Here is a 24,869-nt window from a genome sequence, read left to right on the forward strand (position 1 = left end):
CGGCATCCCATGGGAGGAGTTGTGCACTCGGCTGAGGGTGGAGAGGCCTTGCAAGGAGATCTGGACAGATTGGAGAGCTGGGCAATCACCAACTGCATGAAGTTTAACAAAGGCAAGTACTGGGTCCTGCACCTGGGATGGGGCAACCCTGGCTATATGTGCAGACTGGGGGATGAGACACTGGAGATCAGCCCTGCAGAGAGAGATCTGGGGGTTGTGGTTGACAGCAAGCTGAACATGAGCCAGCAGTGTACCCTAGCAGCCAGGAGGGCCAACTGTATCCTGGGGTGCATCGAGCACGGCATTGCTAGTTGGCCCAGGGAGGTGATTGTCCCACTCTACTCTGCGCTCTGCGGCCTCACCTCGAGGACTCTGTGCAGTTCTGGGCACCACAGTACAAGAAGGACGTGAAACTATTGGAGAGTGTCCATAGAAAAGCCCCAGAGATGGTGAAGGGCCTAGAGGGGAAGATGTATGCCTTCAGCCAGTTCTCTTAGTACTCTGGGATGAATCCCATCAGGCCCTGTAGTCTTGTATGCATTCATCTGGAGCAGCAAATCCCACACAAATTCGGGGTTTCTTGGGACTTTATCATTCCTGCAGTCACTGTCCTCCAGCTCAGGGCACCTGGGGTCCCACAGCCCAGCATCAGTGTTGAGGCAAAGAAAGCAATAGACATCTCTGTGAATGATCCTGTCTGACCATCCCCATCAAGTAACAGACCAATGCTTTCTCTCATCCTACTTTTGCTGTTAAGAGAGATTAAGGAAAAAAAAAAAAAAAAAAAAAAAAAGGATTTTATTTCCCTTCACAGTACTGTCCAGATTCAACTCAAATTAAGCTTTGGCCATATGAATTTTCTCCTTACAAAGGCAAACAGTACCTCTGTAGTCTTTCCATGTTGACTCTCTTCCCTTCCAGCAAACAGGAACTTTCCTCATCCACCTAAGCTCTAGAAGAAGGTCTCTGCCCATCTGAGCAAACCTTCTGCCATGGCTGCTTTAATGAAGATGGGATCAGGGCTGGCACTTTGCCTTCAGCACCCTGGGCAAAGGGTGGCAGCTCTGGGCTCGACACCCAGCTGCGCCCGATTCCCTGCAGCTTCCGATCCTGCTCAGCTCTTCACTGCCATCTCTCCACATTTTCCAATTGCTCACAGTTTGATTCCTTCTTGCATACATGGAGATGAACGAACATAGCAAGTGGCTTTCCCTGGAGGTCTGGAGAGGCCCCCACTGGGGTCAAGCACCTCGTGCTTGCTAAAGGCAGTGGACTGGGCACCCAGCTGCAATGGGATGGTGGTGCCAGCCCTGCAGAGCTCCCCAGACATTGCCCCAGGGGCAGAGCTGCTCCAGGAGGGTTATTGCAGCCAGGAACTGGGCAAAGGTTGGGAAAGTTGGGCGGAGCCTTGTACTTTCTGCAGCTCTGCTGGGTGCCGTGAGGGAGATCTAACTTGGCTTGGAGAAAAACCTCTGGGGGGCCACCTGTCCCCTGGGGGACCTCTCTCTCAGATGGGGCTCCCCTGGGCCTGCGGCCACCACAGCCTCACCTGCCATGCCAGGGGCCTCCTGACTTCCCTTGTCACTCTGCTCCTCCTCCGCCTGGGCTCAGGTAGGATCCTGCGGGGCTGCTGGGGGCTCTCCCCCCTGTACATGCAGACTTGCTACTGCGGGACAGGGGAGCGGCCATGGGAAAGAGGGGACTGGAGCCCACAGCTCGCCCGTGCTGGGTTTCACTTTCACTTTGGTTCTTTCACGCAATATGGCTGCTGCCTTGCCTGCCCTTTCTGTGTCTCCTTCACCCGCCCGAATGCTGCAGAGAGGGCTCCCACTCCCAGCACACCTCCTTCTCCTGCACGTCCTCCCTCTCTCCCTCTCCTGTTTCCCCGGTCATATCCCATGGGACACGGGGGACACAGCACGCACCAACTCACACACCAACTCACGCCCTTTGTCACTCACTGACCCTAAATTTACGATGGCAAAATCTTACCTCCTCTCTGTGCCCTTCTCCATTGCCCAGTGTCAGAAACATCTCAAATAGTTTTCTTCAGACAGGAACTTCTGTGACGCTCTTTTATTCACGATTGCAATGGTCCTGCCAATCAGGAGCACATTTTAGTAAACAAATCCGAACCTTTTATTCCCCATTACCCAACACCTGATCACCTCCCCTGTTTCCTCATTGGATGAGCCCTAAAGGTTCACAAGACACAATATATGGTCTTCTATACCATATATGTATAATTTTTCTTTCTTTCTTTCTTTTTTTCAACACTTTAATTATTCCTTTCTCATATTTTGAGAACTTGTGATCTTTGCTTTCCTGTTCTCACACTGCTCATCCTCTTTTTCTCAAGCTTCTACCTTATTTTGGAACAGTGAGACCTTCTACGGTCCACTTAGCTTCTTAGCATTTCTCCTTATTATGACTACACAATTACCTTGGAATGCAGAAAAATAATTCTCTGCTGCAAAAACACAACATTGTTTCTCACACCAGCCCAGCTCAGAGTGGAGGGACCAGGCCAGCCTGTCACTGCCGCCGTGGGACAGGATGTCGTGCTGCCCTGCCACTTGTCCCCTCAACGCGATGCTCGCAGCTTGGAGGTCAGGTGGATCCGGGACAAGTTCTCTGAGACAGTGCACCACTACCGCAATGGAGAGGACCTGTACGGGGAGCAGATGGGGGCATATGTTGGGAGGACAGAGTTGGCCAGGGATGGTCTCTCTGCTGGAAGCCTGGACTTGCGAATCACGGGGCTGAGACCCTCTGATGATGGCCAGTACATCTGCACTGTGGAAGATGCTGATACTTATGCTGAAGCCATTGTGGAGCTGGAGGTGTCAGGTTAGTGTCTGGGTTGAGGCATTCAAGGGATGGTGCAGGTGTCCCCGGGTTTGTGTGTCCCACCCAGGACCCGGTCCCATCCTCATGGCCATCTACGTGGCCTTTCGAACAGTACAGTGTGATGGGGCTTCTCCTCTGTCAGTGAGCACTTGTACAGGAAGAAGTAGACCTGTGTCCTTGCAGGCTTTTTATTGAGAGAGAGATGCATGAATGCAATGATTTAATTCAATCTCAGGGACCCTCATTGAACTCCATTCCCATGCTGTTGTGTGGGCAGTGGGCACAGGTTGCTGAGCAGGTCCTTCAGCTGTGCCAACAACACGTGTGGGTTAGGGGTGAGAGTGGATCCTTGAAGTGTCCAGTCCCTGAGCCCCTGGGGACATGGCTGGTCTGTGCTGTGTCTGGCATGGGAGCAGATGGGGTCTTTGCCTTGAAACTGAATCCCTCCCCAAGTCAAGCCCCAGACACACGCTCTTCCCCCAGCCACAGGCGCTGATCCCCACCTCTCCCTGGGGGGCTACGAGGCCGGGGGCGTCCGGGTGCTGTGTCGATCGGCCGGCTGGTACCCGCTGCCGCAGCTGCTGTGGAGGGATGCTCGCGGGCAGCACCTGCCCTCGGTCTCCCAGACACATTCCCAGGACCAGGAGGGGCTCTTTGAAATCGAAGGTGCCGTCATCGTGACCGGGAGCGTGGAGGGGTCCTTGTCTTGCGTGGTCAGGAACAGCCGCATCCAGCAGGAGAGGGAATTTTCCCTGCACATCGCAGGTACAAATGGCACAGCCAGGACGAGGTGTTCCTGGCCCCTGCACTTCTCCTGAGCCAGGAGAAGTCTGGGTCTTGCTCTTCCATCTGCGCACATGGAAATGCAGCCCCTTTCCTGCTGCCTTTTCTCAGCTTCATTCTTCCACAACGCCCAACTCTGGATGGTGGCTCTGGCTCTGGTCCTCGTGCTTTTGGCTGTGTCCATTGGCCTCGGTGTTTATCTCTTTGTAAAGAAAAGTAAGTTAGCAGCGCAGGAATGGAGCAGAGCCGGGTGTTCTGCAGGGACCCGCGTGGGTCTGGAGCAAGGGGCCTTGGGTGGGAGGCCAGGGAGCATGGCTACAGCGTGGGGATGGTGGCAAGGCGCAGCCCCTCTGCAGATATTCCCACCCAGCAACCAAGCTGCTCTGCTCACCACCTGTTCCTCCGCCTTTGCTTTTCAGCGGCACAGAGCCGAGAGCTGGGTGAGTCCTTGCAGTCCCTGCCCCCAGCCCCCGGGGAAGTGGTGTCCCTGCGGGAGGGACTGGTCTGGGTGGGCTCTGGGGGCTTGTGTGCTGGTGGCTCGGGGGTGCTGGAGGAGCAGCTGGAGCCTGGGGTGGGAGTGGGGAGTGCTGGGGCTGGGGCTGCCCTGGGCACAAAACACGGCCGGGATGGCTGAAAGGAAAGGGAATCAAGGTGGGGACAGGGAGTGAGCTGTGGGGCTGCCCCTCTCTGCACTGATGCTTCTGGGACAGGGACGTCCTCCAGCTATCCCCATTCACTTCCACTTGTGTTTTGGTGGCACGGTGCAGAGAGCTGCACAAGTGTCTGTCCTTAATGCTACAAGTCTTGCAAAATGCTGGGCCTCGGTCCTCGTTAGTCTGGTCACTACAAGTCTGGGAGCAGGTTGGTCTGTGCACATACATGACAGCAAAAGAATTTGGGGTCTAGCCATCTAGCCATGGAAGCAGCAATGTGGTGAGTCTCTCCACTCTGACCAGTCATTCCTTTTGCTTTCCTATATCAGCCAAAAAGGATGCAAAGCTGGGGAAGTCTCCTTCCCCAAGGAGAATTCATTTGGTGTCTTCCCATGGGCATACTCCCCTCTGACCGTACATTGCTTCTCTTTTTCTTTTCCAGTGCAACAAGCTGCAGAGATAGGTGAGTATCCATCCATGAACTGAAAGAATTTGTGGTATAGACATGGGATGAGAAGTTTTTCCCTCTGATCATGTATTCCTTATGCTTTTCCAGAAGAAAAAGCTGAAAGACTGGGTGAGTCTCTCTTTCCCTGCACCCTCCCCCCAGGACTGAAGGAACTGGGGGGCATTCCTTTATAGCAGCCCCTTGATAAGAACCCGATTCCTCTCATCGATGCATTGCTCTTATTTTCCTTTTCAGAGGAACAAGCTGCAGAGCTGGGTGAGTGTCCCCATCCTTGAGCCCCAGGGCAACACCAAGGCGATGTGCAGGGGAGGGTGGGCAGCTGGGACAGAGCAGCCCAGGGCTGGCCCCTCACCCTGCCCACACCCACTGGCCACCAGCCATGGGCTGTGACCAGCTCTCCCCTCTCCTTCCAGCATGGAGAAGGTCTGTCCTGCCTCATAATAGAGGTATGTGTGCATTGGGTTGCCCTCTGAGGTGCTTCTCCTGCCCTTGCTGGGGCATGTTCAGGAGCCAAGAGGTGCCCCATCTCCTGCCCCGTGGGGCAGCTCCTGGCCCCGAGCCGGGGAAAGCCTGCCCAGGGCTGAGCTCTGCCCCTGATGGCCTGGCTCCTTCTGTCCCTGCAGTGAAGGTGACCCTGGATCCAGACACGGCTCATCCCCAGCTTGTTGTGTCTCAGGACAAGAGCAGTGTGAGACGGGAAAGTGAATGGCAGCAGGTTCCTGACACACCAGAGAGATTTATCTATTTGTGCTGCGTGCTGGGCCGTGAGGAGTTCAGAGAGCGGAAGCACTGCTGGTTGGTGGAGGTGGAGGGAGAGTGGCTAAGGATTCATGGTGGGCTGTGGGGGTGGCCAGGGCATCTGTGAAGAGAAAGAAGTGGATCAACATGAGCCCTGAAGAAGGGATCTTGGCTGTGCAGTACTATCAGGGGCAGCTCGAGTCTCTCACATCTCCTCCCACTCCCTTGTCCCTGTCCCCTGTCCCAACAAGGATCTGGGTCTGTCTGGACTGTACCCAGGAGCGGGTGTCGTTTATCAATGCTGACAATGGGGTCGAGATCTTCACTTTCACAGCAGCCTCCTTCAATGGCGAGACCATCCGCCCCTGGTTCCTGTTGTGGACATGGGAAATTCAGCTGTGCCTGAGGGACAGCACCCCCCAGACCCCGTCCCCAGCCCTGGGGAGCTCCAGCCCTTCTCCAGACACTCCTGCATCACCTCTCCTTGGTTCTGCAGGAGCAGCACAGAAATGAAGGGCAGTGGGGTCAGGGGCTGCCCGGTGTTCCTCCCTGCTGCTGGAGGAGGGCTGGGATGCTGCAAGCAGGGGCCAGGCCCCTTGCAGCCCCTGGGCTCTGCCCTGCACGTGGCTCCTGTGCTGGGGCACAAGCCCTGCTGGCACCCACGGGTCTCCCCCTGCCTCTGAGCCCCAGCGGGCAGCACAGGGGCTGCAGCAGCTCTCCACGCTCCTCTCCCCTCTGCTTGCAGACCCCAGGGCAAGGGATGTGGTCACTGTGTGCTGCTGGCCAGTGCAGGCCACCTTTGCCTCCTAGGTTGGGGTTGATCCTTGCTCTGTGCCTGGTGCTGAGCATGAGCAGCCTGTGGGGGCTCTTTGTTCCCTCCTCTGGAGCACATCAAGGCCCAGCAGCAGCAGGACTGTGGCAAATAAAGTTTTGTACAGGAAGATGGAGTCTGGCAGTGGCATTTCCTGGGTGCTTTGTGTCCTGAGGCCTTGCTGCCTGGGAAGGCGTCTTGCAGCAGACCGTCTCCTCAGACACCTTGCCCTGCAGAGCCTTCGCCGTCCTCGTAGCCCTCCCTTGGAGGCTCTCGCACAGTTTCACGCCCTTCGTCTGCTGAGGTGCCCACAGCTGCATGCAGTGCTCGAGGCGAGGCCGCAGCAGGCCAAGCAGAGCAGGACGATCCCTTCCCTTTGGGGTCCCATGCCATGTCCCCCACAACCTCGTTCCTCTTGGTAACACACTGTAGGAGTGTGTGAGCCTCTGCCCAGTGCACAGAACACTGCAGATACACCAGCGGGGCTTGTGGAGCATCTTTATTGTCAGCACCACGGCATCGGGTCTGAGATGGGGCCAAACGGGAGCCACCGGTGCCGGGAGGTGTCCGTCTGGGGGTCCTCAGATGCTGCCTGGGGAAGGGGGGGACACACAGGGCGAGAGATGGGGTGATTTGCCCCTTGCCAATGGGGACGGGGATGGAGACACCGTTACCTGTGGGGTCGTTGCCTGGCCCTGAAGCGGTAGACGCCAGCGAGAAAGAAGCCAAGTCCCAGCACCATCAGCACAGTGGCCACCACCACCAGTATCGTCACCTCTGGCATCAGTCCGGGACCTGTGGGGACACGGCCGGGTGAGTGGCAGCAAGGAGCCAAGACCGCCGGCATCCGGCTGCGGTCCTGCACCTCTCCACTCACTCCAGTCCTCCAGGAGAGGCTCCTGCAGGCTGACGTGCTGCACCGAGCACGTGTAGGTGTCGCCTGCCACCGGGGCCACCAGCAGGGACACCTGCGTCTGGTAGCTCCAGTCGCCATTGGGGATGGCGGAGATGGGGTTGTAGTCATTGGGCTCCACAATGTCCCCGTTGTGCAGCCAGATGACGGTCACCTCAGGGGGGTAGAAGCCCCAGATGTGGCAGCTGAGGCGCACGGGCACACTGGCGTTCCCCGTCGCCGCGGGGATGATGCAGACTTGGGGCTGCGCTGGAGCAGGGATGGGGATGGTGTCAGTGGTGGGAGAGCCCCTTTCCCTGCCCTGTGCAACGTCTCCACGCAATGTTCCTTGCAACGCTCCCATGCAATGCCCTGTGCAAAGCTCCACGCAACTTCCCCATGCCTCTTCCCCATGAAACGCCCTGTGCAAGTTCTAGGCATTGTCCCATGCAATGTCATACGCGACATCCCCATGCGATGCTCACAAGATGCCCTGTGCAACGCTCCTGTGCCACACCCTGCAAGAGGCATTGCTCTGTGCAACATCCCCTTGCAAAGGGCAATGCAATGAGCTGTTCAGTGCTGCATGTAACATCCCCCTGTGACGTCCTCACGCAGCATGCTCTGCAACACCCCCATGCAATGTCCGTTGCAACATCTTGCCAAAGCAATTAGCTGCAGGGCAGATTCTTTCTGCAGCAGAGCAGGGGATCCGATGGGCAGGGTTATTTTCTTCCAGCATCGAGCCCACTTGAGGGAGACACCAGGACCCAGCAGCCCTTTCGAGGGAGGCTAACAAGGCGTAGGCAGAGCCAGCAAGGCCCCGTGCCTGGCCGTTCAAAAGCAACCCCTGAGAAGTCCGACGACAAGGAATGCAGCGACCAAGGTGGGCAAACAGGGCATGGCGCATCAGAAGGGAGTGGCAGGCAGTTCATGCAGGGAGGGTGAGCAGGGAGGGCAGAGCATTCCTCCCCGCCCATATGAACAACTCCTCTAACGGTGGTCTACTTCTAGCTAGGCTGCAATGGTCTCCACCAGGCACAGTGCTCTCTGTAGCAAGTCTGTACACACCCAGACTGACTGCCCGCTCAAAAATGCACCAGTTCAGGTCTCTGGGTGCAGGGAGCGTCTGAGCCTCTTGCTGCCATCTGCGGCAGGAAGAGAGACTGTGTGTGCGTGAGGTGTGAGCAGGTGGATGACCTGGTCCACCTGGTGGCAGAACTCAAGGAGGAGGTGGAGAGGTTGAGGGCTATCAGGGAGTGAGAGCGGGAGATAGAGTGGTGGGGAACTCCCTGCAGGGCCAGAAGGAGAGGTACCAGGGTGAGACACCCCAAATGGGGGTGGACCCCCTCCCCTGTCGCTGTCGGGCAGAGGGACGGCACCTGGGAGTTGAGGAGGAATGGAGACAGGTCCCTGCTCGACATCGCAGGTGATCCCCTCCCCAAAAGGCCCCACCTTCCCAGGTGCCCTTCCACAACAGGTTTGAGGCCCTGGAGCTTGAGGGACCGGGAGCTGAGGAAGAGGTAGAAAGTGTAGCCAGGAGGATGCCTACACTCAGGAAGTCGACTCCACGCCTCAGGACTGCTCTCCTCTTTTGATAGTCCAGGCTGGCAGTGATGACAATGAAGAGAGAAGCCTGAAGGCTATCAAATGGGACGTTAGGGGACTGAGGCGGTTAGTGGATGGAGCGGGAGTACAGGTGGAGCAGATCTCCACACTGCAGCCCATGGAGGAGCCCCCGGTGCAGGAGGTGGAAGGGGCCTGGAGGAGGCTGCAGCCCATGGAGAGCTGCAGGAGCAGGCCCCAGGCCAGAGCCACAGCCCATGGAGAGGAGCCCCCGCAGGATCAGGAGGTCTGGGGGGACCTGCAACCTATGGGTTATCCAGATTGGAACAGTTTGCTCCTGACAGATGTACCTCATACTACAGACCCATACTGGGGCAGTTGCTGGAGAGCTGCTGCCTGTGGGAAGCCCATGTAGGATCAGTTTTGGAAGGACGGCATCCCATGGGAGGAGTTGTTGACTCGGCTGAGGGTGGAAAGCTCTTGCAGAGAGATCTGGACAGACTGGAGACTGGGCAATCACCAACTGCATGAAGTTTAACAAAGGCAAGTGCCAGGTCCTGCACCTGGGACACAGCAACCCTGGCTATACGTGCAGACTGGGGGATGAGACACTGGAGAGCAGCCCTGCAGAGAGAGATCTGGGGGTTGTGGTTGACAGCAAGCTGAACATGAGCCAGCAGTGTGCCCGAGCAGCCAGGAGGGCCAACTGTATCCTGGGGTGCATCGAGCACGGCATTGCTAGTCGGTCAAGGGAGGTGATTGTCCTGCTCTGCTCTGCGCTCTGCAGCCTCACCTCGAGGACTCTATGCAGTTCTGGCCACCACAGTACAAGAAGGACGTGAAACTATTGGAGAGTGTCCAGAGAAAGGCCACAGACATGGTGAAGGAAAGGACCTTGAGGGGAAGATGTATGCATTCAGCCAGATCTCTTTGTACTCTGGGATGAATCCCATCAGGCCCTATAGTATTGTATGCATTCATCTGGAGCAGCAAATCCCACACAAATTCGGGGTTGTTGGGAATATATCGTTCCTTCATTTGCTGTCCTCCAGCTCAAGGCACCTGGGGTCCCACAGCCCAGCATCAGTGTTGAAGACAAAGGCAAAGAAAGCATCAAACATCTCTGTGAATGACCCCGTCTGACCATCCCCATCAAGTAACAGACCGATGCTTTCTCTCATCCTACTTTTGCTGTTAAGAGAGTTAAAGGAAAAAAAAAAAAAAAAAAAAAAAGCATTTTATTTCCCTTCACAGTACTGTCCAGATTCAACTCAAATTGAGCTTTGGCCATATGACTTTTCTCCCTACAAAAGCAAACAGTACCTCTGTAGTCTTTCCATGTTGCCTGACTTCCCTTCCAGCAAACAGGAGTTTTCCTTATCCACCTAAGCTCTTGAAGAAGGTCCCTGCCCATCTGAGCCAACCTTCTGCCACAGTTGCTTTACTGGAGCCGGGAGAGGCACTGGCACTTTGCCTTCAGCACCCTGGGCAAAGGGTGGCACCTCTGGGCTCAGCACCCTGCTGTGCCCCATTCCCTGCAGCCTCCGATTCTGCTCAGCTCTTCACTGCCATCTCTCCACATTTTCCCATTGCTCACAGTTTGATTCCTCCTTGCATGCATGGAGATGAACAACCTTAGCCACTGGCTTTCCCTGGAGGTCTGGAGAGGCCCCCACTGGGGTCAAGCAACTCGTGCTTGCTAAAGGCAGTGGACTGGACACCCAGCTGCAATGGGATGGTGGTGCCAGCCCTGCAGAGCTCCCCAGACGTTCCCCTAGGGGCAGAGCTGCTCCAGGAGGGTTATTGCAGCCAGGAACTGGGCAAAGGTTGGGAAAGTTGGGTGGAGCCTTGTACTTTCTGCAGCTCTGCTGGGTGCCGTGAGGGACATCTCTCTTGGCTTGGAAAAAAACCCCTGGGGGGCCAACTGCCCCCTGGGGGACTTCTCTCTCAGATGGGGCTCCCCTGGGGCTGGGGCTGCCCCAGCCACACCGGCCATGCCAGGGGCCTCCTGATTTTCCTCATCACTCTGCTCCTCCTCCAGCTCGGCTCTGGTAGGATACAGCGGGGCTGCTGGGGACTCTCCCCATTGTGCATGCAGACTTGCTGCTGTGGGACAGGGGAGCAGCTTTGGGAAAGGGGGGACTGGAGCCCACAGCTTGCCCGTGCTGGGTTTCACTTTCCCTTTGGTTCTTTCACACAATATGCCTGCTGCCTTGCCTGCCCTTTCTGTGTCCTTCACCCGCCCGAATGCTGCAGAGAGGGCTCCCACTCCCAGCACACCTCCTTCTCCTGCACGTCCTCCCTCTCCCTCTCCCTCTCTTGTTTACCCGGTGGTTTCCCATGGGACACAGGGGATGCAGCAAGCACCAACTCAGACACAGCTCACCCTTTCTCACTCACTGACCCTAAATTTACTGTCGCAAAATCTCACCTCCTCTCTGTGCCCTTCTCCATTGCCCAGCCCAGCTCAGAGTGGAGGGACCAGGACACCCTCTCACTGCCACCGTGGGGCAGGATGTCGTGCTGCCCTGCCACTTGTCCCCTCAACGCGATGCTCACAGCTTGGAGGTCAGGTGGATCCGGGACCAAATCTCTGAGACAGTGCACCACTACCGCAATGGAGAGGACCTGTACGGGGAGCAGATGGAGGCATATGCTGCGAGGACAGAGTTGGTCAGAGATGGTCTCTCTGCTGGAAGCCTGGACTTGCGAATCATGGGGCTGAGACCCTCTGATGATGGCCAGTACTTCTGCATTGTGGGAGATGGTCATGCTTATGACGAAGCCATTGTGGAGCTGGAGGTGTCAGGTTAGTGGCTGGGGTGATGCTGCCAGGGCAGAGTTTACATGTCCTTTGAATGTTTCAGCTGTTTCACAGCATGGAGCATGCCCATGGATGTGGAGGTAATATTTGTGGAGAGAGCTCCCTGGAGAGTTTTGTCAGTTTTCACTGGTGTCTTTGAAGACAATAATCATAATATTGTGAGGGCACTGGGCACAGGCTGCTAAGCAGCACCTTCAGCTGTGTCAGCAATGGGACCAAACAGCACACAGGGAGAATTGCAGAGTCCTCTGAGCAGCCGGATGTCTGCCTTACTTTTGCTTTCTATGCTGGGAGAGACATGAGACATTGCCTGGATATCTTGGGGTTTTTGAACCAGGATGGCTTGGTGCAGAGATGCTGCCTGGAGGTCCTGGAACTCGGTACCTGGGTTTTCTGTGTGATTTGGGGCCACTGGCATTGTGCAGCCCTGCTCTCTGGGTCCTGCAACAGCTGGAGTGGTTTTGGGCTGAGGGTGAGTGCATGAAGTGTCCAGTCAGAGAGTCCCTGGGGCCGTGTTTGGCCTGGCTGTGTCTGGCATGGGAGCAGATGGGGTCTTTGCCTTGGAACTCAATCCCTCCCCAAGTCAAGCCCCAGCCACTCTCCTTTCCCCAGCCACAGGCGCTGACCCCCACCTCTCCCTGGGGGGCTACGAGGACGGAGGCGTCTGGGTGCTGTGTTGATCGGCCGGCTGGTACCCGCTGCCGCAGCTGCTGTGGAAGGATGCTCGCGGGCAGCACCTGCCCTCAGTCTCCCAGACACATTCCCAGGACCAGGAGGGGTTCTTTGAAATCGAAGGCGCCGTCATCGTGATTGGGAGCGTGGAGGGGCCTTTGTCCTGCGTGGTCAGGAGCAGCCGCCTCCAGCAGGAGCGGGAATCATCCCTGCACATCGCAGGTACAAATGGCACAGGCAGGGTGAGGCCCATGTACTTGTCCTGACCCGGGAGAAGTCTGGGTCTTCCTCTTCCAGCAACGTGCATGTAAACACACCCCTTTTCCTGGTGTCTTTTCTCAGCTCCCTTCTTCCACTACGCCCAGCCCTGGATGGTGGCTCTGGCTCTGGTCCTCGTGCTTTTGGCTGTGTCCATTGGCCTCGGTGTTTATCTCTTTCGAAAGCAAGGTAAGCTGGCAGCGCAGGGATGGAGCGGAGGGAGGTGTTCTGCAGGGACCCCCTGGGTCTGGAGCAAGGGGCCTGTCGTGGTTCCGCTCGAGTGGGCAGCCGAGCTCCACCACAGCCGCTCTCTCACTCCCCCTCCTCAAAGAGGAATGGGGAGAAAATATGTGAAAGGGGCTCAAGGATTGAGATAAGGACGAGAAAATCACGCAATAATTAGTGTAACGGGCAAACCAGACTCAGCATAAGAAGACAGATAGTAAGATTTATTGCTCATTACTAACAAGCTAGAGAAGTGAGAAACAAATGAAAAAAAAACAAAAGCACCTCTCCCCCCATCCACCCTCTTCCACCTCCTCCCCCCGAGCGGCAAAGTGGAACGGGGAAATGGGGGTTATGGTCAGTCTACAGCACTTCTTCTCTGCCGCTCCTTCTCGGTCACTCTCGTCCCCTGTGCTGTGGGGTCCCACCCACGGGATGCAGTCCTTGATGAACTGATCCGGCGTGGGCTTCCCACAGGCAGCAGCTCTTGCAGAACTGCTCCAGATATGGGTCCGTACCACGGGCTGAATCCCTCAGGATCAAACTGCTCCAACCTGGCTCCCCTACGGGCAGCAGCTCCTGCCAGATCACCTGCTCCTGTGTGGTCTCCTCTCCACGGGCTACACGTCCGGCCTGGAATCTGCTCCGGCAGGGGTCTTCCACAGGCGGCAGCCTCCGTCGGTGCAGGGCCACCTGCTCCACCGTGGTCTCCTCCACGGGCTGCAGCGCGGAACCCTGCTCCACCGTGGTACTCCATGGGCTGCAGGGGGACATCCTGCTTCACCATGGTCCTCACCACAGGCCGCAGGGGACTTCTGCTCCGGCGCCTGGAGCACCTCTCCCCCTCCTTCTACACTGACCCTGGCACCTGCAAGGCTGTTTCTCACTCCCTTGACTCTCCCGGCTGCTGTGTGGCGCAGCATTTTTTCCCTGTCTTAAATATGCTCTCACAGAGGCGCAAAACAACATCGCTTATTGGCTCAGATTTGGAAAACAATGGGGCCCTTCCCAAACAAGGGGCAGCTTCTAGATCTTTCTCACAGAAACCACCCCTATGACCCCCTGCTACCAAAACCTTGCCACGTAAACCCACTACAGGGCCTTGGGTGGGAGGCCAGGGAGCATGGCTGCAGCGTGGGGCTGGTGGCAAGGCGCAGCCCCCCTGCACATGTTCCCACCCAGCAACCAAGCTGCTCTGCTCACCACCTGTTCCTCTGCCTTTGCTTTTCAGCGGCATAGAGCCGAGAGCTGGGAGAGTCCTTGCAGTCCCTGCCCCCAGCCCCTGGGGAAGTGGTGTCTGTGTGGGAGGGCCTGGTCTGGGTGGGCTCTGGGGGCTTGTGTGCTGGTGGCTCGGGGGTGCTGGAGGAGCAGCTGGAGCCTGGGGTGGGAGTGGGGAGTGCTGGGGCTGGGGCTGCCCTGGGCACAGGATATGGCTGGGATGTCTGAAAGGAACGGGGATCAAGGTGGAGATGGGGAGCGAGCTTTGTGGCTGTCCCACTCTGCACTGACACTTCTGGGACAGGGACGTCCTCCACCCATCCCCATTCACTTCCCCTTGTGTTTTGGTAGCATGGTGCAGAGAGCTGCACAAGAGTCTGTCCTTACTGCTACAAGTCTTGCAAAAAGCTGGGCCTCCGTCTTTGTTAGACTGATTGCATCAAGTCTGGGAGCAGGTTGGTCTGTGCACATACATGACAGCAAAAAAAATTTGGGGTCTAGCCATCTAGCCATGGAAGAAGCAATGTGGTGAAAGTCTTTCCACTCTGACCATTCATTCCTTTTGCTTTCCTATATCAGCCAAAAAGGATGCAAAGCTGGGGAAGTCTCCTTCCCCAAGGAGAATTCATTTGGTGTCTTCCCATGGGCATACTCCCCTCTGACCGTACATTGCTTTTCTCTTTCTTTTCCAGTGCAACAAGCTGCAGAGATAGGTGAGTATCCATCCATGAACTGAAAGAATTTGTGGTATAGACATGGGATGAGATTTTCCCTCTGATCATGTATTCCTTATGCTTTTCCAGAAGAAAAAGCTGAAAGACTGGGTGAGTCTCTCTTTTCCTGCCCCCTACCCCCAGGACTGAAGGAACTGGGGGTCATTCCTTTGTAGGAGCCACTTGATAAGTACCTGATTCCTCTCATAAATGCATTGCTCTTATTTTCCTTTTCAGAGGAACAAGCTGCAGAGCTGGGTGAGTGTCCCCGTCCTTGAGCCCCAGGGCAACACCAAGCGATGTGCAGGGGAGGGTGGGCAGCTGGGACAGAGCAGCCCAGGGCTGGCCTCTCACCCTGCCCACACCCACTGGGCACCAGCCGTTGGCTGTGACCAGCTCTCCCCTCTCCTTACAGAACGGAGAAGGTCTGTCCTGCCTCATAGTAGAGGTAGGTGTGCATTGGGTTGCCCTCTGCATTGCTTCTCCTGCCCTTGCTTTGGCATGTTCCGCAGCCAAGAGGTGCCCCATCTCCTGCCCCGTGAGGCGGCTCCTGGCCCCGAGCTGGGGAAAGCCTGCCCAGGGCTGAGCTCTGCCCCTGATGGCCTGGCTCCTTCTGTCCCTGCAGTGAAGGTAACCCTGGATCCAGACACGGCTCATCCCGGGCTTGTTGTGTCTCAAGACAAAAGCAGTGTGAGATGCGGAAGTGAACAGCAGCAGGTTCCTGACACACCAGAGAGATTTGACTATTGGTGCTGTGTGCTGGGCCGTGAGGAGTTCAGAGAGCGGAAGCACTGCTGGTTGGTCGAGTTGGAGGGAGAGCAGCTAAAGGATTCTTGGTGGGCTGTGGGGGTGGCCAGGGCTTCTGTGGAGAGAAAGGGGTGGATCGACATGAGCCCTGAAGAAGGGATCTGGGCTGTAATGTACATTAACGGGCAGCTCGTGTCTCTCACATCTGATACCACTGACTTGCCCCTGTCCCCTCTCCCCATGAGGATCTGGGTATGTCTGGACTGTACCCAGCAGCAGGTGTCTTTCTTCAACGCTGACAATGGGGTCCAGATCGTCACTTCAGCAGTCTCCTTCAATGGGGAGAGCCTCCGCCCCTGGTTCTGGATAAGGACACTGGGAATTCAGCTGTGCCTGAGAGACAGCACCCCCAAGACCTTGTCCCCAGCCCTGGGGGGTTCCTGCCCTTCTACAGACACTCCTGCATCACATCTCCTTCATCCTGCAGGAGCACTGCAGGAATGAGGGGCAGTGGGGCCAGGAACTCTTCCGTGTTCCTCCCTGCTGCTGGAGGAGGGCTGGGATGCTGCAAGCAGGGGACAGGCCCCTTGCAGCCCCTGGGCTCTGCCCTGCACACGGCTCCTGTGCTGGGGCACAAGCCCTGCTGGCACCCACGGGTCTCACCCTGCCTCTGAGCCCCAGCGGGCAGCACAGGGGCTGCAGCAGCTCTCCACACTCCTCTCCCCTCTGCTTGCACTGCTTGCAGACCCCAGGGCAAGGGATGTGGTCACCGTGTGCTGCCGGCCATTGCAGGCCACCTTTGCCTCCTAGTTTGGGGTTGATCTTTGCTCTGTGCCTGGTGCTGAGCATGAGCAGCCTGTGGGGGCTCTTTGTTCCCTCCTCTGGAGCACATCCATGCAAGACACAGCAGCAGCAGGACTGTGTCAAATAAAGTTTTGTATAGGAAGATGGAGTCTGGCAGTGGCATTTCTTGGGTGCTTTCTTTCCTGAGCCTTTGCTGCCTGGGAAGGCGTCTTGCAGCAGACCTCTCCTTGGTGTTGGTCCTGAGAGTCAGAGCCAGGAGGAACCAAAGCGCCAACTGCCCCTTGGTTCTCCATCTGTTCCCTGGCACCCCCTTGTCCCAGCTGGGTCATTACCATGCCATGAGCTAGACAAGGTAATGACCCATCTGGGACAAGTGGATCATCAAGAGCTTCCATCCTCCCATCACAAAGGCTCGGCATAGGCTGTGGCTGTGGGGGTGCATCACCAGCTTTTTGAAGTCCTCCAAGAAGAGGCAGCAGGTGGCGTCAACCTTAAAGCTGTCCGTCAGGTCCTTTCAAGCCATCTCCATGTCCCATATTTCCCTTCCACCACCCAAGTTGTTCCCGTGGCTGTTTTATTTTCCACTGCTCAGGGCAGGGTTCAGCCAGAAATGGGCTTGCAGGAGCCATGGGGCCAGCTTCACCAACCCTCAGCAATTAGTAACAATCCTGCACTCCCAGAAAACCAGTGCCACTTTTTGCACCTTGTTTAAAAGCAAGCAGGGAAACAAGCTGACATTCTCGAGCCAAATTCATTGCAGCATGTTTTAAACCTCGCAGCATTAAAATCAGGAGCAGACACAGTGCAGAAACAGGGGAAGGAAATGCGTTCGGAAGACACTGCATCCAATAGAAGCAGGTGATCCAAACAGACCAAACCTCAGTGAGAGGGAGCCTCCGTGGCTGCAGGACTCCCTTGGCCTCTTTGAAGGTTTAACTATATGAAGGTGGGAAGCTAAGAATAGGTTTTGAACCCAGCTACACAATGAGGAGACACAGATGCTCTCCTCCATCTGGTTCTCAATGCCAAGCTGAGTGGTCTCCACACCCAACCACCCATCTTCATGCACGTGGGGTCTCGCCATCCTAAAATCCCATCATCCTTCATCCCATTGAGATCCCGCCATCCTCACACCCCATCCTCTTTAATCCCAGCAGGGTCCTACCATCACAAAACCTCATTGTCCTCCACTCCAGTGGGGATCCACCACCACAAACCCCATCCACCTTCACCCCAGTGGGGTCTCATCATCTCCAATACCCCATCATCCTCCATTCCACTGGGCTCTCACCAACCCCAAACCTCAAAACCCTCCACCCACTGCAGGCCTACCATCCTCTCAGCCAATTATCCTACATCCCACTGGGCTCCCACCATCCCCAAAGCCATCCCAGGGCCAGGGACTGACTGACCACCACATTCCCTAAGCGCTACGAGAAGCTATGCCATGACCAACAGCTGCATGCCTGGTCCTCCTCAATTCACAGATGTAATCTTCAGAGGGTTGTTTGGGAAGAACAGTAAAAGTTAGGCTCCACATGGCTTTTCTGGTGGAGGAGGAGGGCTGAGGGTACAGTGAAGCCCATCCTGCAGTCAGGGCACTGATGGGGTTTCCCTACCAAGTGCTTTTTCCAATGTTGGTTGAACGCCGAGCTTTCAGAGAAGGCTTCCCCGCAGTCGGAGCAGGGATAAGGGGGTTGTCCCCAGTGAGTCCTGAGATGGGCTACGTAGACTGAATTCTCTTCAAGGCTATACTGCACTGGGAACATTTATAGGTCCCCCAGCCTGCCCGCTGGCAGGACAGAGCAAGAAGCTGAAAAGTCCTTGGCTTGGTGTAAGCACTGCTCTGCAACAATTGAAACATCAGCGTGTTATCAGCACTCTGCTCATCCTAAGCCAAAACATAGCATTCTACCAGCTACTAGGAGGAAAATTAACTCTATCCTAATTGAAACCAGGACAGGATTTCATGATGACATCAGCCAGTTTTCTTGGTACTCTGGGATGAATCCCATCAGGCCCTATAGTCTCCACCTGTAGGAGCAAATTGCATGCTAATTCAGTATTTGCTGGGAGTTTATCATTCCTGCTCTCACGGTCCTCCAGCTCAGGGCAACTGGGGTCCCAGAGCCAGAGTCAGTGTTGAAGACAACGGCAAAAAAAGCATTAAACATGTCCCTGTTTGTGAGGAGACCATCCCCATCAAGTAAAGGACCACTGTTTTCTCCGGTTCTACTTTTGCTCTTTAGATATCTTATAAAACTCAGTTTTATTTCCCCCAACAGTTCTGTCAAGCTTCAACTCAAATTGAGCTTTAGCCATATGAATTCACCCTGATAAGGACTAGGGCAGCAGATTCTGAGCCATCGCATAGTTCCTTAAAGAACAGTTCATCCATGTCATCATCCTAGCTGCATGCAGAAGCTGTCCCTCTGGTCCTTGGAAGCCATTTCCACACCAAAGTCTCCACCGTGCTGCAGAAGGGCTTTGCTTGCCAGAGGGCAAAAGGTCTGCCCATTTCTGCCTCCACTGGGATGGACAGAGCCGGGAGTGGGGCTGGCTCTTTGTCCCCACCACCCTGGGAAAAGGGTGGCACTGAGATGCTCAGCAGCCAGCTGTGCCTCTTTCCCTGCAGCCTCCGATGTCGCTCTGCCCTGCAGCATCTTGCACCCATCCCCCAAGGGTCAGGGCTCCTCCCAGATGTTTACTGCAGGCAAGAGCTGAGCACAAGTCGGTGAAGTCACGTGTAGCCTTCTAGTTCCTGCAGCTATGGTGGGTGCTGTGAGGGACGACTATTTTGGTGAGACTGCCTTGGAGAAGAACACCTGGGGCTGCCTTCTGTGTCCCCCACTCCATGATAAGCGCAGGCTCAGTGCCCTGCCCAAGGCGCTGCTGGCCGTGGCTCCCTGTGCCCAGGCCTGCAGCCCCTCAGTACCTTACTCTTCTACCCCCAGATCCTGCTCCCGCTGCAGCACAGATGGGGCTCTACAGGTTCTGCGGCCGCCCCAGCCTCACCGGCCATGCCAGAGGCTTCCTGACTTCCCTCCTCACTCTGCACCTTCTCCAGCTGGGCTCAGGTAGGATCCTGCGGGGCTGCTGGGGGCTCTCCTCTCTGTGCATGCAGATGTGCTGCCATAGGGCAGGGGAGCGGCTCCAGGGTAGGGGGACCAGAGCCCACAGCTCGGTCCCTGCTGGGTTTCACTTTCCCTTTGGTTCTTTCACACAATATGGGCGCTGCCTTGACTGCCATTTTTGGCATCTTCTTCTCCTGCCCGAATGCTGCAGAGAGGGCTCCCACTCCCAGCACACCTCCTTCTCCTGCACGTCCTCCCTCTCCCTCTCCTGTTTCCCGGGTGGTTTCCCATGAGACACGGGGGACGCAGCACGCACCAACTCACGCCCTTTGTCACTCACTGCCCCTAAATTTACAATGGCAAAATCTCACCACCTCTCTGTGCCCTTCTCCATTGCCCAGCCCAGCTCAGATTGGTGGGACCAGGACACCCTGTCACTGCCACCGTGGGGCAGGATGTTGTGCTGCCCTGCCACTTGTCCCCTCAACGCGATGCTCGCAGCTTGGACGTCAGGTGGATCCGGGCCAAGTTCTCTGAGACAGTGCACCACTACCGCAATGGAGAGGACCTGTATGGGGAGCAGATGGGGGCATATGCCGGGAGGACAGAGCTGGTCAGAGATGGTCTCTCTGCTGGAAGCCTGGACTTGAAAATCACGGGGCTGAGACCCTCTGATGATGGCCAGTACTTCTGCACTGTGGGAGATGCTGATACTTATGACGAAGCAACGGTGCATCTGGAGGTGTCAGGTTAGTGGCTGGGGTGATACATCCAAGGGGTGGTGCAGGTGTCCCCGGGTCTGTGTGTCCCACCCAGGACCCGGTCCCATATTCATGGCCATCTACGAGGCCCTGGAAACAGTAGAGTGTGATGAGGCTTCTCCTCTGTAAGTGAGCACTTGTCCACCAAGAAGTACACCTGTGTCCTTGCAGGCTTTTTATTGAGAGAAAGCTGCATGAATGCAATGATTTAATTCAGTCTCAGGGACGCTATTTGAACTCCATCCCCATGGTGTTGTGTGGACAATGGGCACAGGTTGCTGAGCAGGTCCTTCAGCTGTGCCAACAATAGGTGTGGGTTAGGGGTGAGAGTGGCTCCGTGGAGAGCCCGGTCCCTGAGCCCCTGTGACCATGGCTGTCCTGGGCTGTGTCTGGCATGGGAGCAGATGGGGTCTTTGCCTTGAAATGAATCCCTCCCCAAGTCAAGCCCCAGCCACGCGCTCTTCCCCCAGCTACAGGCGCTGACCCCCACCTCTCCCTGGGGGGCTACGAGGACAGAGGCGTCCGGGTGCTGTGTCGATCGGCCGGCTGGTACCCGCTGCCGCAGCTGCTGTGGAGGGATGCTCGCGAGCAGCACCTGTCCTCGGTCTCCCAGACGCATTCCCAGGACCAGGAGGGGCTCTTTGAAATCAAAGGTGCCGTCATCGTGACCGGGAGCGTGGAGGGGCCCTTGTCCTGCGTGGTCAGGAGCAGCCGCCTCCAGCAGGAGCGGGAATCATCCCTGCACATCGCAGGTACAAATGGCCAGGGTGAGGTGTTCCTGGCCCCTGCACTTCTCCTGACCCAGGAGAAGTTTGGGTCTTGCTCTTCTAATCCCAGGCATGTAAACACAGCCCTTTTCATGCTGCCTTCTCTCAGCTCCCTTCTTCCACAACGCCCAGCCCTGGATGGTGGCTCTGGCTCTGGTCCTCGTGCTTTTGGCTGTGTCCATTGGCCTCGGTGTTTATCTCTTTCGAAAGCAAGGTAAGCTGGCAGCGCAGGGATGGAGCAGAGGGAGGTGTTCTGCAGGGATCCCCCTGGGTGTGGAGCGGGGCTGAGCCCTGGCCCAGGGAGGTGCGTAGGAGGAGGAAGGGAATGTTCTCCTGGGGATGCCAAAGGCCTTAGGATGCTCTTGGGTGGGAGGCCAGGGAGCATGGCTGCAGTGTGGGGATGGTGGCGAGGCGCAGCCCCCCTGCACATGTTCCCACCCAGCAACCAAGCTGCTCTGCTCACCACCTCTTCCTCCGCCTTTGCTTTTCAGCGGCACAGAGGCGAGAGCTGGGTGAGTCCTTGCAGTCCCTGCCCCCAGCCCCTGGGGAAGTGGTGTCCGTGTGGGACGGCCTGGTCTGGGTGGGCTCTGGGGGCTTGTGTGCTGGTGGCTCGGGGGTGCTGGAGGAGCAGCTGGAGCCTGGGGTGGGAGTGGGGAGTGCTGGGGCTGGAGCTGCCCTGGGCACGGGACACGGCCAGGATGGCTGAAAGGAACGGGGATCAAGGTGGGGATGGGGAGCGAGCTGCAGGGCTGCCCCACTCTGCACTGACGTTTCTGGGACAGGGACGTCCTCCACCCGTCCCCATTCACTTCCCCTTGTGTTTTGGTGGGACGGTGCAGAGAGCTGCACAAGTGTCTGTCCTTAATGATACAAGACTTTCAAAATGCTGGGACCTGGTCCTTGTTAGTCTGGTTCCTGCAAGTCTGGGAGCAAGGTGGTCTGCAGCCCTGCATGAGAGCAAAAAAAAATTGGGGTCTAGCCATGGAAGCAATAATTTGGTATAAGTCTCTCCACTCTGACCTTTCATTCCTTTTGCTTTTCTATAGCAGCAAAAAAGGATGCAAAGCTGGGTAAGTCTCCTTCCCCAAAGAGAAGGCATTTGGTGTCTTTCCACGGGCATACTCCCCTCTGACTATACATTGCTTTTCTCTTTCCTTTTCTTTTCCAGGGAAACAAGCTGCAGAGATAGGTGAGTGTCCATCCCTGAACTGTAAGAATTTGCAATGTAGACAATAGATGAGAAGTTATTTCCTCTGATCATGCATTTCTTACGCTTTTCTTTTCCAGAGGAAAAAGATGTAAGACTGGGTGAGTCTTTATTCCTCCCCCCAACTGAAGGAATTAGGGGTCTTTGGTTTGTAGCAGTCATTGTTGAGAAACTGACTCCTCTCATCGATGCATTGCTTTTCTATTTTGTTTGTAGATGAACAAGCTGCAGAGCTGGGTAAGTCTCACTCTCCAAACAAACAAACAAACAAACAAAAAGGCAAAAAAAAAAAAAAAAAAAAAGGCATCATACTGAGAATTATGCAATCAGAACCTGTGCTTTCTACTCATAATTTGCTTTCTCTTTACTTTGTAGAGAAACAAGCTGCAGAGATAGGTGAGTGTCCATCCCTGAACTGTAAGAATTTGCAGTGTAGACAATGGATGAGAATTTTTTCCTTCTGATCATGCATTCCTTTTGCTTTTCTTTTCCAGAGGAAAGAGTTGCAATACTGGGTGAGTCGCTCTTCCCCCCCCCACCCACAACTGAAGGAATTTGGGGTCTTTGGTTTGTAGCAGTCATTGATGAGAAGCAGACTCTATTCATCCATGCATTGCTTTTCTCTTTCGTTTGTAGATGAACAAGCTGGAGAGCTGGGTAAGTCTCGCTCTCCAAACAGAAAAGAAAAAAAAAAAAAAAAAGGAAAAAAAAAAAAAGCCATCATAGTGAGAGAATCAGAAACTGTGCCTTCTGCTTATATTTTCCTTTTCTCTTTCATTTGTAGAGAAACAAGCTGCAGAGCTGGGTAAGTCTCCTGGTGTTCAGACCCAAGGGCAACACCAAAGCGATGTGCAGGGGAGGGTGGGCAGCTGGGACAGAGCAGCCCAGGGCTGGCCTCTCACCCTGCCCACACCCACTGGGCACCAGCCGTGGGCTGTGACCAGCTCTCCTCTCTCCTTCCAGCATGGAGAAAGTTTCTGCTGCCTGAAAATACAGGTAGGTGTGCATTGGGTTGCCCTCTGAGGTGCTCCTCCTGCCCCTGGTGGGGCATGTTCAGGAGCCAAGAGGTGCCCCATCTCCTGCCCCGTGGGGCAGCTCCTGGCCCCGAGCTGGGGAAAGCCTGCCCAGGGCTGAGCTCTGCCCCTGATGGCCTGGCTCCTTCTGTCCCTGCAGTGAAGGTGACCCTGGATCCGGACACGGCTCATCCCCAGCTTGTCCTGTCTCAGGACAACAGCAGTGTGAGACGAGAAAGTGAACGGCAGCAGGTTCCTGACACACCGGAGAGATTTGACCATTGGTGCTGTGTGCTGGGCCGTGAGGAGTTCAGAGAGGGGAGGCACTGCTGGTTGGTGGAGGTGGAGGGAGAGCAGCTACAGTATTCAGGATGGGGTGTGGGGGTGGCCAGGGCTTCTATGGAGAGAAAGAAGTGGATCAACATGAGACCTGAAGAAGGGATCTGGGCTGTGCTGTACTATAAGGGGAAGCTCAAGTCTCTCACATCTCCTCCCACCCCCTTGTCCCTGTCCCCTGACCCCACAAGGATCTGGGTCTGTCTGGACTGTACCCAGGGACAGGTGTCTTTTATCAACGCTGACAATGGGGTCGAGATCTTCACTTTCACAGCAGTCTCCTTCAATGGGGAGAAAATCCACCCCTGGTTCCTTCTGGTGACAAAGAGAATTCAGCTGTGCCTAAGGGACAACACCCCCCAGACCCTCTCCCCAGCCCTGGGGAGCTCCTGCCCTTCTCCAGACACTCCTGCATCACCTCTCCTTCATACTGCAGGAGCAGCACCACAGGAATGAGGGGCAGTGGGGCCAGGGGCTGCCCCGCGCTCCTCCCTGCTGCTGGAGGAGGGCTGGGATGCTGCAAGCAGGAACCAGGCCCCTTGCAGCCCCTGGGCTCTGTCCTGCATGCGGCTCCTGTGCTGGGGCACAAGCCCTGCTGGCACCCATGGGTCTCACCCTGCCTCTGAGCCCCAGCGGGCAGCACAAGGGCTGCAGCAGCTCTCCACGCTCCTCTCCCCTCTGCTTGCACTGCTTGAAGACCCCAGGGCAAGGGATGTGGTCACCATATTCTGCCAGCCATTGCAGACCACCTTTGCCTCCTAGGTTGGGGTTGACCCTTGCTTTGTGCCTGGTGCTGAGCATGAGCAGCCTGTGGGGGCTCTTTGTTCCCTCCTCTGGAGCACATCAAGGCCCAGCAGCAACAGGACTGTGGCAAATAAAGTTTTGTACAGGAAGATGGAGTCTGGCAGTGGCATTTCCTGGGTGCTTTGTGTCCTGAGGCCTTGCTGCCTGGGAAGGCGTCTTGCAGCAGACCGTCTCCTCACACGCCTTGCCCTGCAGAGCCTTCGCCATCCTCGTAGCCCTCCCTTGGAGGCTCTCACACAGTTTCACGCCCTTCGTCTGCTGCAGTGCCCACAGCTGCACGCAGTGCTCGAGGCGAGGCCGCAGCAGGCCGAGCAGAGCGGGACGATCCCTTCCCTCGGCCGGCCAGCAGTGCCATGCCTGAGGCACCCCATGGCACACTTGGCACTTTGGGGTCCCATGCCATGGCCCCCGCACACCCGATACTCTTGGTGAGACACCGTAGGAGTGTGTGAGCCTCTGCCCTGTCCCCAGAACTCTGCACAGACACCAGCGGGGCTTGTGGAGCATTTTTATTGTAGGAGATGGGTCCTACCGGGAGCCGCCGTTGCCAGGAGGTGTCCGTCTGGGGGTCCTCAGATGCTGCCTGGGTAAGGGGGGGATACAAAGGGTGAGAGATGGGGTGATTCGCCCCTCGCCGTAGTGGACGGGGATGGGGACACCTTTACCTGCGGGGTAGTTGTCTCC

At 56.3% G+C, this 24,869-nt stretch overlaps 3 protein-coding genes across 4 annotated transcripts; all 3 read left to right on the plus strand.

Annotated features, from left to right (window-relative positions):
• Positions 1 to 1,170: 1,170 nt before the first annotated feature.
• Positions 1,171 to 6,434, plus strand: LOC139998894 (butyrophilin subfamily 3 member A2-like). The gene is made up of 10 exons (XM_072024857.1): positions 1,171 to 1,611; positions 2,503 to 2,850; positions 3,334 to 3,615; positions 3,745 to 3,849; positions 4,053 to 4,073; positions 4,729 to 4,749; positions 4,843 to 4,863; positions 4,990 to 5,010; positions 5,169 to 5,201; positions 5,379 to 6,434. The coding sequence occupies exons 1-10, from the start codon at positions 1,296 to 1,298 to the stop codon at positions 5,618 to 5,620; spliced, it is 1,410 nt and encodes a 469-aa protein (XP_071880958.1). The 5' UTR covers positions 1,171 to 1,295; the 3' UTR covers positions 5,621 to 6,434.
• Positions 6,435 to 18,354: 11,920 nt separating this feature from the next.
• LOC139998899 (butyrophilin subfamily 3 member A2-like) lies at positions 18,355 to 21,145 on the plus strand. Of its 2 annotated transcripts, XM_072024877.1 has the most exons (5): positions 18,356 to 19,023; positions 19,178 to 19,300; positions 19,699 to 20,046; positions 20,529 to 20,810; positions 20,935 to 21,145. In XM_072024877.1, the coding sequence occupies exons 1-5, from the start codon at positions 18,993 to 18,995 to the stop codon at positions 21,111 to 21,113; spliced, it is 963 nt and encodes a 320-aa protein (XP_071880978.1). In that variant the 5' UTR covers positions 18,356 to 18,992; the 3' UTR covers positions 21,114 to 21,145. The 2 variants fall into 2 exon arrangements, with proteins under 2 accessions (XP_071880977.1, XP_071880978.1); XM_072024876.1 differs by having other exon boundaries at positions 18,355 to 19,300.
• A 378-nt stretch (positions 21,146 to 21,523) lies between these two features.
• On the plus strand, positions 21,524 to 24,280 carry LOC139998838 (butyrophilin subfamily 1 member A1-like). Its single transcript, XM_072024701.1, has 7 exons — positions 21,524 to 21,548; positions 21,994 to 22,014; positions 22,408 to 22,428; positions 22,669 to 22,689; positions 22,817 to 22,837; positions 22,996 to 23,028; positions 23,206 to 24,280. Exons 1-7 carry the CDS (start codon positions 21,524 to 21,526, stop codon positions 23,835 to 23,837), a joined length of 774 nt encoding a protein of 257 aa, XP_071880802.1. The 3' UTR covers positions 23,838 to 24,280.
• The last annotated feature ends 589 nt before the right edge of the window (positions 24,281 to 24,869 follow it).

The sequence above is a fragment of the Anas platyrhynchos genome, chromosome 17 (assembly GCF_047663525.1).
Source record: "Anas platyrhynchos isolate ZD024472 breed Pekin duck chromosome 17, IASCAAS_PekinDuck_T2T, whole genome shotgun sequence".
Taxonomy (NCBI): Eukaryota; Metazoa; Chordata; class Aves; order Anseriformes; family Anatidae; genus Anas; species Anas platyrhynchos.

Bases quoted from the DNA above. Each gene is read 5' to 3' on its own strand.
- LOC139998894 (XM_072024857.1), top strand. From the start codon at position 1,296: ATGGTGGTGCCAGCCCTGCAGAGCTCCCCAGACATTGCCCCAGGGGCA. The intron at 2,851-3,333 runs GTTAGTGTCTGG...CTCTTCCCCCAG, and splicing joins TGTGGAGCTGGAGGTGTCAG to CCACAGGCGCTGATCCCCAC. The intron at 4,864-4,989 runs GTGAGTCTCTCT...TTTCCTTTTCAG, and splicing joins AGAAAAAGCTGAAAGACTGG to AGGAACAAGCTGCAGAGCTG.
- LOC139998838 (XM_072024701.1), top strand. From the start codon at position 21,524: ATGGCTGAAAGGAACGGGGATCAAG. The intron at 21,549-21,993 runs GTGGGGATGGGG...TTTCTTTTCCAG, and splicing joins TGAAAGGAACGGGGATCAAG to GGAAACAAGCTGCAGAGATA. The intron at 22,838-22,995 runs GTAAGTCTCCTG...CTCTCCTTCCAG, and splicing joins GAAACAAGCTGCAGAGCTGG to CATGGAGAAAGTTTCTGCTG.
- LOC139998899 (XM_072024876.1), top strand. From the start codon at position 19,078: ATGATAAGCGCAGGCTCAGTGCCCTGCCCAAGGCGCTGCTGGCCGTGG. The intron at 20,047-20,528 runs GTTAGTGGCTGG...CTCTTCCCCCAG, and splicing joins GGTGCATCTGGAGGTGTCAG to CTACAGGCGCTGACCCCCAC. The intron at 20,811-20,934 runs GTACAAATGGCC...GCCTTCTCTCAG, and splicing joins ATCATCCCTGCACATCGCAG to CTCCCTTCTTCCACAACGCC.